At 43.1% G+C, this 10230-nt stretch overlaps 1 protein-coding gene across 2 annotated transcripts; it reads right to left on the reverse strand.

The window, feature by feature from the left end:
• Positions 1 to 29: 29 nt before the first annotated feature.
• Positions 30 to 7869, reverse strand: LOC117570080 (mucin-19). Of its 2 annotated transcripts, none has more exons than XM_034251520.2 (5): positions 7277 to 7869; positions 2503 to 6100; positions 902 to 1233; positions 598 to 844; positions 30 to 468 (listed from the first exon to the last, which is right to left on the reverse strand). In XM_034251520.2, the coding sequence occupies exons 1-4, from the start codon at positions 7280 to 7282 to the stop codon at positions 599 to 601; spliced, it is 4182 nt and encodes a 1393-aa protein (XP_034107411.1). In that variant the 5' UTR covers positions 7283 to 7869; the 3' UTR covers positions 30 to 468; position 598. The 2 variants fall into 2 exon arrangements, with proteins under 2 accessions (XP_034107411.1, XP_051860704.1); XM_052004744.1 differs by lacking the exon at positions 30 to 468 and having other exon boundaries at positions 492 to 844; positions 2503 to 3655; positions 3818 to 6100.
• Positions 7870 to 10230: the final 2361 nt, after the last annotated feature.

A 10230-nucleotide genomic window follows, 5' to 3' on the forward strand; every position in this document is an offset into this window, starting at 1 on the left:
ATCCAAAAAAACGGCCGAGTAAAGTTCTAAAATGTTTTTCGTTTATTCAATTTACAATTTACACAATATATACACGTATATATACATATAGACGTATGTATGTATGTGTGTGCGCACACTTTTACGGAAACGTGTAGTGTAATGAGTGAGGCGGAGTGAGAGTGAGTGATAGATAGAGAGAAGAGAGGGATAGAGCAGCGCAAGCAGTTCAATTGGAAAAGCTTATCACATGAGCACAAAAGAAAGACAGAGATAATGAGTAGCGATAACGATAACGGTAATTATAAAGGTTACGGTAACGGGGGAACGTGGTGGTGCAAGATGGCGGCCCTCTTCTTTCTGTCTAATTCTTGTCGTTGTGGAGTTTGTTCATAAATACGTTTAATGTTTAATGAGAAAAAATATATTGAATCGTAGGCTATTTACAGTTGCGTGGCGAACAAAACAAATCACTGATCAAGAGACACGCTGTATGGGGAGATAAAAGGAATTGTGGAGAGTGATGTTAGGTTGAGTTGCAAAAGATTGAGGTTAGATTGAGTTGGGCGTGGAGTGAGTGGTTTTGTGACTATTTGGAAAATTGTATTGTTTGTTTACCTCACGACTTGGCCGCCGTCTGACGCTTGGCCACAACCTTGCCCTGATCACGACTGTTGATCACCTCAGCATGGAAGCCCGTCTCCCAGTCGGCGTAGTACTTGACGGTGCGCACATTGCCATCGGGCTCCACCAGAGAGTATTCGCCCTTGACCACATCACCATCGCGCTCCTCTCGCTGATGCTTATTATCGCCCGTGTGAGGATCGTTCACAGCATACTCGAAGGCATATCGCGGATGAGCATCCTGCCAAATCACAGAGTTGTAATCGTTTAAACTTTTTGGTATTTGTTGTGAACTTACAAAGTGCTCCAGATGCTTCTCTGGCAACACCTTCAGCAGCCCATGTTGAGCCACCGGCGCTGACTTCAGATAAGCTGTGGATGACAGTGGGGCGTGGGCACTCAATGCTGATACGCTGGGCGCATATCGATTGAATCCAGCTCCAAACTGTCCAATGCCATGACCGAGACTGTAGTCGGCCAATGGAGCGCCACCCAAATGCGCCAGACCACCAGCGGCGTGAGACAGTGCTCCATGGTAGGTGAGGGCTGGCGACACAGCAGCGTGACCCAATGATATGGCACCGTAGTAAGAGCCATCGTGTCCACCTGCTGCTCCCAGGCCTAATTTACCTGTAAGTACGTATGCAACAATAAGTAAGTTGTTTATTAACAAGTAAGAAAGTTACAGTCGAGTGTGCTCGACTGTGAGATACCCGCTACCCATTTTTAATAAAGGCAAAATATTGCGGTTTTATTTTCAAAATATACCGAAAATACTAAAAAATTCTAAAAATACACCAAATGGTATGTTTGGTATATCGATATAGTAAACCATTCAAAATATACCATAGACGGCACAATGTACCAGATTGTCGGCCAAAGCAACTAAGAGCCCTAGTGAGTAGGCGTTTTTGCCCATACAAAAGTATTTCTTTAATAACTTCCACAATTTTTATCTGATCGCAAATTTTCAGGAATCATAACTACTATAGTAGTTATAGTATATACCAAAATTCGCAACTCTAGCTTTAAAATTACGCTTGTTATTCGATTTTTTTGATATGCGGAGGCGGAAGTGGGCGTGGCAAAAATTTGAAACAAACTTGATCTGCGTGCAAACATAACAAATGCTGTCGAAAAAAAATTATAGCTCTATCTCTTATAGTCTCTGAGATCCAGTGTTTCATACGGACGGACGGACAGACGGACAAACGGACTTGGCTAGATCGTCTCGGCTGTTGACGCTGATCAAGAATATATTTACTTTATAGGGTCGGAGATGCTTCGTTCTACCTGTTACATACATTTCCTGCCGGCACAAAGTTATAATACCCTTCTACCCTATGGGTAGCGGGTATAAAAATTGGCTCTTTTTTAGAAGTTTTATAAGGTTCGTTCACGCCGTTCATTCTCTAACTTACAATCTAGAATATACGCTTCATACTATTAAGACGTTTATTTGTAAAGCTTTTGTAATACCAAAAACAAATCTAAATTTATGTTTTAATTTAAATAATTCGCTCTGACACCTTTAACAACAACAAAAACCTCGTTTTTAAACAATTTTTAAAAATAGTTTTGTCATTAATTTGTGAGTATTTACTTTTTCAAAATTAGAACATTTACAATTTTTATTTTCAAATTTATTTGAAGTTCAATAAATTTAATTGAAATTATTTTTGATACTACATATTTCTGTGATCATTTTAAATCTATGTTTCTCTTAACGAGAACCAAGGTATATATTTTTTAATAATGATTTTGACTCTTAGGCTTTTAAACATATAAATAATTGCAAACTCAGGACATGCCATCATCATAAAGTAGTAGATGATGCTTTGAATAAAATTTTGTAACTACGGTAACTACCATACTGAAATGTAATACAATGTCACTTACCCGAATTGATGCCATAAGCTGTGCTGCTGGCATAGCCATGAGCTGCAGCAGGTGCCGTTGTAAGCTTGGTGAGTGCACCATGGCCAGATGCGCCGTAGCCAAGTCCAAGGCCAAGACCCAGTTTGCCAACAGAGTAGCCCTGGCCAAGAGTGTGATATGCTGGAGCAGCGGAAACAGCAGCCAACGCTGGCTTTGAAACATATTGATGTGAGACGGCGCCGTGTCCAGAGCTGGCATAGCTAGCTCCAATAGCAGGAGCTGTGGCAATGTGGCCAATAGCGGGTGCCGCAGCAATGTGACTAATGGCAGGTGCTGCTGCAATGTGGCTGACAGCTGGAGCAGCATAAGTGGCAATAGCCGGAGCAGCGGATACTGTGGCTATCGCTGGCTTGGACACGTACTGATGCGAGACGGCACCATGACCAGATGCAGCATAGCCAGTCGCCACTTTGCTGACGATTGGAGTGAGCGCTGGGGCAGCGACGATTGCATGCGCAGCAGGCAAATAACTCTTGGAGATTGTGGCTCCATAGCTGGCCACAGCTGGTGCAGCATAGCTGGCGATCTTCGTCACAGCTGGAGCAGTTGAGTAGGTAGCCACAGCTGGCTTGGACACGTACTGATGCGAGACGGCGCCGTGGCCACTTGCTCCATAGCTGGTGGCAACTTTAGTGATGGCAGGAGCAGCAGAATAGGTGGAGATGGCAGGAGCTGCATAGCTGGACACCTTGGTAATAGCTGGAGCTGTGGCGTAAGTAGAAACAGCAGGAGCAGCATAGCTGACAGTTTTGGCCACAGTTGCAACAGCTGGTTTGGACACATATTGATGAGAGACTGCGCCGTGTCCAGTGCTGCCATAGCTGGTGGCTACCTTGGCGATAGCTGGTGCAGCCGAGTAGGTGGAGATGGCAGGAGCAGCATAGGTGGCAATCTTGGAGATAGCTGGTGCTGTTGAGTAGGTGGCAACAGCTGGAGCGGCATAAGAAGCCACCTTGGCAATGGCCGGAGCAGCAGCGTAGGTAGTCACAGCTGGCTTCGAGACATACTGATGCGAGACAGCGCCGTGTCCGCTGGCGCCATAGCTGGTGGCCACTTTAGTGATAGCTGGTGCTGTTGAATAAGTAGAGATTGCGGGGGCTGCATAGCTGGCCACCTTAGTGATGGCGGGTGCAGTTGCATAGGTGGAAACAGCTGGCTTTGAGACATACTGATGCGAGACAGCGCCATGTCCGCTGGCGCCATAGCTGGTGGCCACTTTAGTGATAGCTGGTGCTGCTGAATAAGTAGAGATTGCCGGGGCTGCATAGCTGGCCACCTTGGTAATAGCTGGAGCTGTGGCGTAAGTAGAAACAGCTGGAGCAGCATAGCTGACAGTCTTTGCCACAGTTGCAACAGCGGGCTTCGAGACGTATTGATGGGAGACAGCGCCATGTCCAGAGCTGCCATAGCTTGTCTCTACCTTGGTGATCGCTGGAGCTGCAGCATAGGTGGCAACAGCAGGAGCAGCATAGCTGGCGACCTTGGCCACAACTGGAGCTGCTGCGGGATAAGCAGCCACAATGGGCTTCGAGATGTATTGATGGGAGACATCCGCTGCCTGACTGTAGGTGGCTACCTTAGCGATTGCCGGAGCGGCAGAATAAGTGCTAATTGCTGGTGCAGCATAGCTGGCAATCTTGGCTACAGCTGGCTTGGACACATACTGATGCGAGACGGCACCGTGACCCGAAGCCCCATACGAAGTGGACAATTTGGTGATGGCGGGAGCCGAGGAGTAAGTGCTGATGGCGGGCGCAGCATAGCTGGCAATCTTGGTGACTGCTGGGGCAGTGGAGTAAGTGGCCACGGCGGGTGCAGCGTAGCTCGCAACCTTGGCAATAGCAGGCGCAGCTGCATAAGTGGCCACAGCTGGCTTCGAGACATACTGATGAGAGACGGCGCCATGTCCGCTGGCTCCATAGCTGGTGGCCACTTTAGTGATAGCTGGAGCAGCAGAATAAGTGGAAATAGCTGGCGCTGCATAGCTGGCCACCTTGGTGATAGCAGGAGCTGTGGCGTATGTAGAAACAGCAGGAGCAGCATAGCTGACAGTCTTGGCCACAGTTGCCACAGCTGGCTTTGAGACGTATTGATGGGAGACTGCGCCGTGTCCTGTGCTGCCATAGCTGGTGGCTATCTTAGTGACAGCGGGAGCTGTCGAGTAAGTGGCCACAGCTGGCGCTGCGTAGCTGGCCACCTTGGCTGGATAAGCAGCCACAATGGGCTTGGAGATGAACTGATGGGAGACATCCGCAGCCTGGCTGTAAGTTGCCACCTTGGCCACAGAAGGAGCAGCGGAGTAAGTGGAGATTGCGGGCGCGGCGTAGCTGGCAATCTTGGTGACAGCGGGTGCCGTGGAATAGGTGCTAATGGCTGGCGCAGCATAGCTGGCAATCTTGGTCACAGCGGGAGCAGCTGCATAGGTGGCCACGGCGGGCTTGGAGACATATTGATGGGAAACGGCGCCAGAGCCACTTGCACCATAGTTAGTGTTGAGTTTGGTCAGAGCAGGAGCTGACGAATAAGTAGAAATGGCTGGAGCAGCATAGCTGGCAATCTTAGCGACTGCTGGCGCCACATAGCTCTCTACCTTGGCGGGGGCAGCAAGGTAAGGCGTGGCCAGAGCAGGAGCTGCAGGCAGATAGGACTTGGAGAGCGCAGGCGCATAGGAGCTGGAGTAGCCAGTGCCGTGAGAGGAGAGCAGCGAGGAAGTCAAGATGGGAGCGGGGGCAGCATAGCTGGCCACCTTGGAGATGGCCGGAGCACCGTAGGCAACCGATGGGGAGTAGGTGGCAATCTTTGAGATGCCTGGCGAAGAGTGCGAGTAGCTGTAGCCAGGCGAGCTGTAGGTTTCCACCTTGGAGAAGCCAGGCGTGGCCTTGGAGTAAGTGTAGCCCGGAGAGGTGTAAGTTTCCACCTTGGTGGTCACCTTGGGCGACAAGTAGGGCACACTGCTGGCCGAGGGTGCGGTGTAAGTGGCCACCTTGGAGACGGCTGGCGTGGATTGACTGTAAGAGTAGCCAGGAGTTGAGTAGGTGGAAACCTTAGTCAAGGCAGGTGCTGCCGCTGGCAAATAGCCAGCTTCAAGCTTGGGAGCTGTTAGCACAGTCTTGGTTAAAGCTGGCGACACGAGACTCTTGAGCTCAATGCCCGAAGGCACCGTTGTGGCATACTTGGCAGCTGGCGATCTATCCGCATAGGTAATCCCCGGTCCGCCATACTCGGTCGAGGGCGTAAAGAGCGATTTCTGCACCGGAGCCACATACTTGTCGATCTGGGTGATGCCGCCATGTGAGTATCCTGCCAACCCAGCAGTGGATTCGTAAGATGCAACGCCGCTGCCAACGGATGCGTGCAGTAGGTGACCATTCTCCGAGTAGCTGGATGTGGCCGGTGTCTGAGTGTACTTGGTCACGCCGGGCGTTATGGAGAACTTGACTTCTGGCGCTGGATACGAGTAGCCAATGGCACCATTCGCATGGACACAGGGCGGTATTGTGGGCGAGGGATCTGCCAGCGCCGAGCTGAGCACCAGGCTCAGCAGCATAAAAAGATGAAGCTGTTGGGAATAGTTATTGAAGAGATTCAAATATTTAGATATTAAACAAAAGAATAATAATTTGGGAATAAAATATATTAAAAGCAGATTTAAAATACATTAGAAAGTGATTAAAGCTTAAGTTACTAGTTTATGGATTAAAATTAAATTAAAAGAAAGAAATTTGAATTTATTAAAAAATTTCATAATAGATTGAAATTAAATTGAAATAAATGAATATGTTAGTTGTTTAACAGACTCCGATTTGTAAATACTTGCTTATAAAATAAAAACAAAAATAGAATAGTAATTGAAACAATTTAAGTATTTAAATAAGTAAATTAGTCGCTTAAGAAACAGATGTATTTTTAAGATTTTTCTTAGAATCATTTGAAAACTAAAAACAAAAGAAAAATGTCTTCTTGTTGAATATTTGTTGAGATAATAATTTTTGCGAACTTTACTAATAATAAGATGATAAAATAAATAAAAAGAAACTTGCATTAAAATATATAATTTGCAGAATTCCAGTTTTGGTTTAGCAAATCTTCAGAAAATGTTTGCAAGTAACAGTAAAAATAGTTAACAATAAAAATATACTAGTAAAGCAAACTAAGGACTTTTTTTATTTTTCCATTTTAAAAAATAGTTTCACATTTTAGTGTAGTAGTGATTTTAGTAATTTGAGAATTAAAAATATTCAACACATTTAATTTGATACATGTTGCTTAATTTAAAGTTCAATAATTATTATTTTTAATGTATTTAATAAGTTTATAAATTAAATTAATTTGATTTGTCAAATATTTGTCACGCTTCACTTTCCAAACTACATCTTCAAGTATTTTAATTAAATGAGAATATATATTGAACTATAATACTGTCATGAAATTTTTATTTTTAAATACTTCATTGAATAATTGTTTAATTTGATATCCTAATAAACTTTAAAATAACTTATGTTCCTATCGTTTCTTAAAATATCCGATTTGTATTACGTGTTCAACATTATAAAAGAAACTTTTAAGTTGCACTTTGATTTGATTGATTTTTAGTACTTGAGAAAATGTGAAACTTAATTTATTATGCATTTAGCGTTGGTTGGTATAGCAAATTTCACATTCAGTTATCAAACAACAAAACAAATAATCCCATGCTTGAGTGTTTCAGAGAGTTCTTCGAAGTTCGTAGACCCACCTTCATGTTTTCACTTATTCTGGACAGATTAAATAATCCACCTTGTGATATGAAGTTAATGGCACTAAATCCTTGTGAATGGATAAGAAATTGACTTGAATTCACGGTATGCACACGATGTGATTGTAATCCTTGTTGTTTTTGGCACAATTTGAATGTCCTTTCGAAGTATGCGCGTATACTTGATATTTCGTTAAGTATTCGATACGAATTTCGAGTGTTGTCAAACAAATTCTCGGCACACACGACACACGCAACGCTCGCTCGATGTAGAGCAACGCGGCTGACTGTTGGCCAGCCCGGCCCTATAATCGCTTATATACGTTCGGTCAGTTTTGGCTCACACGCATGCGCAGCAGCCACGCACCAGTTTGGCGACAGAAAAATCAAAGCAAAAAAAAATCGCAATATAAATACAACTCACGCACACACACATACATGCACGTCAAGCAAAGTCAAATGGATCGATAGAAAACGAAAATATATATTTTCTGCTGCTGCTGCTGCTGCGCACTGCGCTAGGAAAAGCAAAGTCGATGTCGAAGTCGAAGTCGAATTCAGAGCAGAGTGCCGAGCACTGAGCGACTGATTGCCTGAAGAAAAATTGATGACTGTTCGTATTTTGGATTTTGTTCAGTTGGCAGTTGTCAGTTCGTTGGCAATTCTCTTTTGTTTTCGAGCTGTTCTCTCGCAACCTGCAAACAGCATCTGTAGTCTATTGCCATTGCAATTGGCCCCACCTTCGCGCAGTGATCTGGGCTCTTGGCTCTGGCATTTTATTAGATCATAGTAAACGCCTCGGCTCAAAATACAGCATAAAATTGCGCGTGGTGCGTTGCTTTTTTTTCTGTTTTGTTGTATTTTTCTTCTGGCCAATTCTCTCAGTTGCTGCTGCTGCCGCTGCTGCATTGTTGGCCAAGTTATTTTTTTTTATTTTGATTTTTTGCATATGCTTTTAAAGCGACTTAATTTGATTTAGATTTTAATCGCAAGCATTGCGTGTAGCTGTGTCGCAGAAAAAAAATAAAAAAATAAAAATTGCAGCCAACTTTAAAATTCATACGCAATTTGCTCGCCAGCAACAATTTACAAAACTTGTGGTATTAATGTCGCTATCAATAAATTTTGTCTCTGTCTATGCGTGCCTGGGGCCTTGATTGTGCATTAGTTAGATAAAAGGCGCCATATACACACACACTTGCATACAACAAGAGTAATAGAATAGCCTGCGATATGACCAAGTGTTGACTTGTTGGCAATTAAGGTCACTTTTGTGACTTTTGTATCGACGCGGTTAAAAACGCGCTCAAAAAACGCACTTGCGGGAGTGTTGCAGGCACTTTGGATATTGTCTACAAATGACCTAACTAATAGCGTTAAGAGCTCTATGCAGTTGAGCAGGCTGTGCGGATAGTTAAATTGGATAACCATTTATGGAAAAGTTTTGCATCCAATTCGCGATACAGGTTTGTGATTTCTTTTATGCACTAAATGTAATTAATTAGTTTTTTCACTGTAATCGAATAGTATCATTTAGTTTATATTTTTTTTTTGCATTCTATAGTATGACGTCTCAAGAACTTAGTATTTTATGTTTAGGAATAAAAACTTAATTTGCATCTCCATATTTACCATACAATATAAGTACATACTGTAGTTCGAAAGAAAAGATATATAAAAGTTGGATTTCTGAAAAAAAAATTAAATTACTTTTCTTAGCAGCTTAAATTTTAAAAGTACTTTTAATGCAGCTTATTATTCAAATTGATTTTTTACAACAAATGTAAACAGTAGTGTTGAAGATCTTAAATTAAAAAAAAGTATTGAAGTAAAGTTATATATATTTTTCTTGTCCACTTAAAAAAACTACTTAATTGAATGCATTTAATAGTATTTAATTTAAAACATGGAATTAAATGCAGGATGTAAAAAATGTCATTTGTGATTCGGTAGTTGAGTTTTGATTTTCTTTTTTTTTTGTGGTGGCAACATGTGTCGAATCAAATTGTGGTTTTTAATTAGCTGTCTTGGAGTTGCCACGACACATTTCAAATGCAGACAAAAAAAAAGTAATGTCCACGTATAGTTGCCACATTTTGTCCCTGACTTGAGTTTGACACCACACGCCGAGCAAATCAATTAAAAATGCGACTCAATATGAATCGATATGAAATCTAGGCAATCTAGGCTAACATACTGACCATAAACAGACCAAACGCGTATACAAGAAAACGCTTATACACAAGCCGAAGTTGATTGAGCAGCACACGCGTTGACATTTCAATTAGAATTCCACATTGGGGCACAGACCAGGAGGCGAGGCTTGGCTTGGCTTCGCTTTGCTTAGCGAAAAAAGAGGCTCAGCATTAAAGCCGAAACCAGACCAGAAGGAATGCAGATGCCAGTTTGGCTTCAATGCGATAAACCTTATGGACCAATTAAGTATTTCGTGTCATGATGTGATTTTTTATCGCACCAAAAAGTGGAGAATAATATGCATACGCAGTTTGTGTGCACAGTTGCTGTGTGTGTGTGTGTGTTTGTGGAGAGTGAAAGGCTGTCGTTTGGTATTGGGACTTTTTGGGCCTGTTAATTGAACATGAAACATGTTTCAGCTGAGCTGAAGCTTGCTTGGACTCTTAGTCTATGTGTCTGACTGTTTATTTTATACGTTTTTCGTTGATTTTTTTTTTTTTTTTTTGGGTTTTCGCAATTTGATTGAATTTTAATTTTTGCATTTGCAAACCAATACGAAAACTAACAGACTGAAAACTGAAGCTGAAAAAGAAAAAAAAAATCTCTAGCTAGTCAGCTGCAGTTTTAACCTACTTCGCTTGGACTGGTCGAGTTTAGTTCGTCCGTCGCGCATTTGTCACACACACGCACTGAGCTCTCTAGCCGCGGGGCGTTACGTAATTGCCAACGGGCAGGCACTTGGCTAACAGACGACAACG

Source organism: Drosophila albomicans, chromosome 3 (assembly GCF_009650485.2).
Source record: "Drosophila albomicans strain 15112-1751.03 chromosome 3, ASM965048v2, whole genome shotgun sequence".
Taxonomy (NCBI): Eukaryota; Metazoa; Arthropoda; class Insecta; order Diptera; family Drosophilidae; genus Drosophila; species Drosophila albomicans.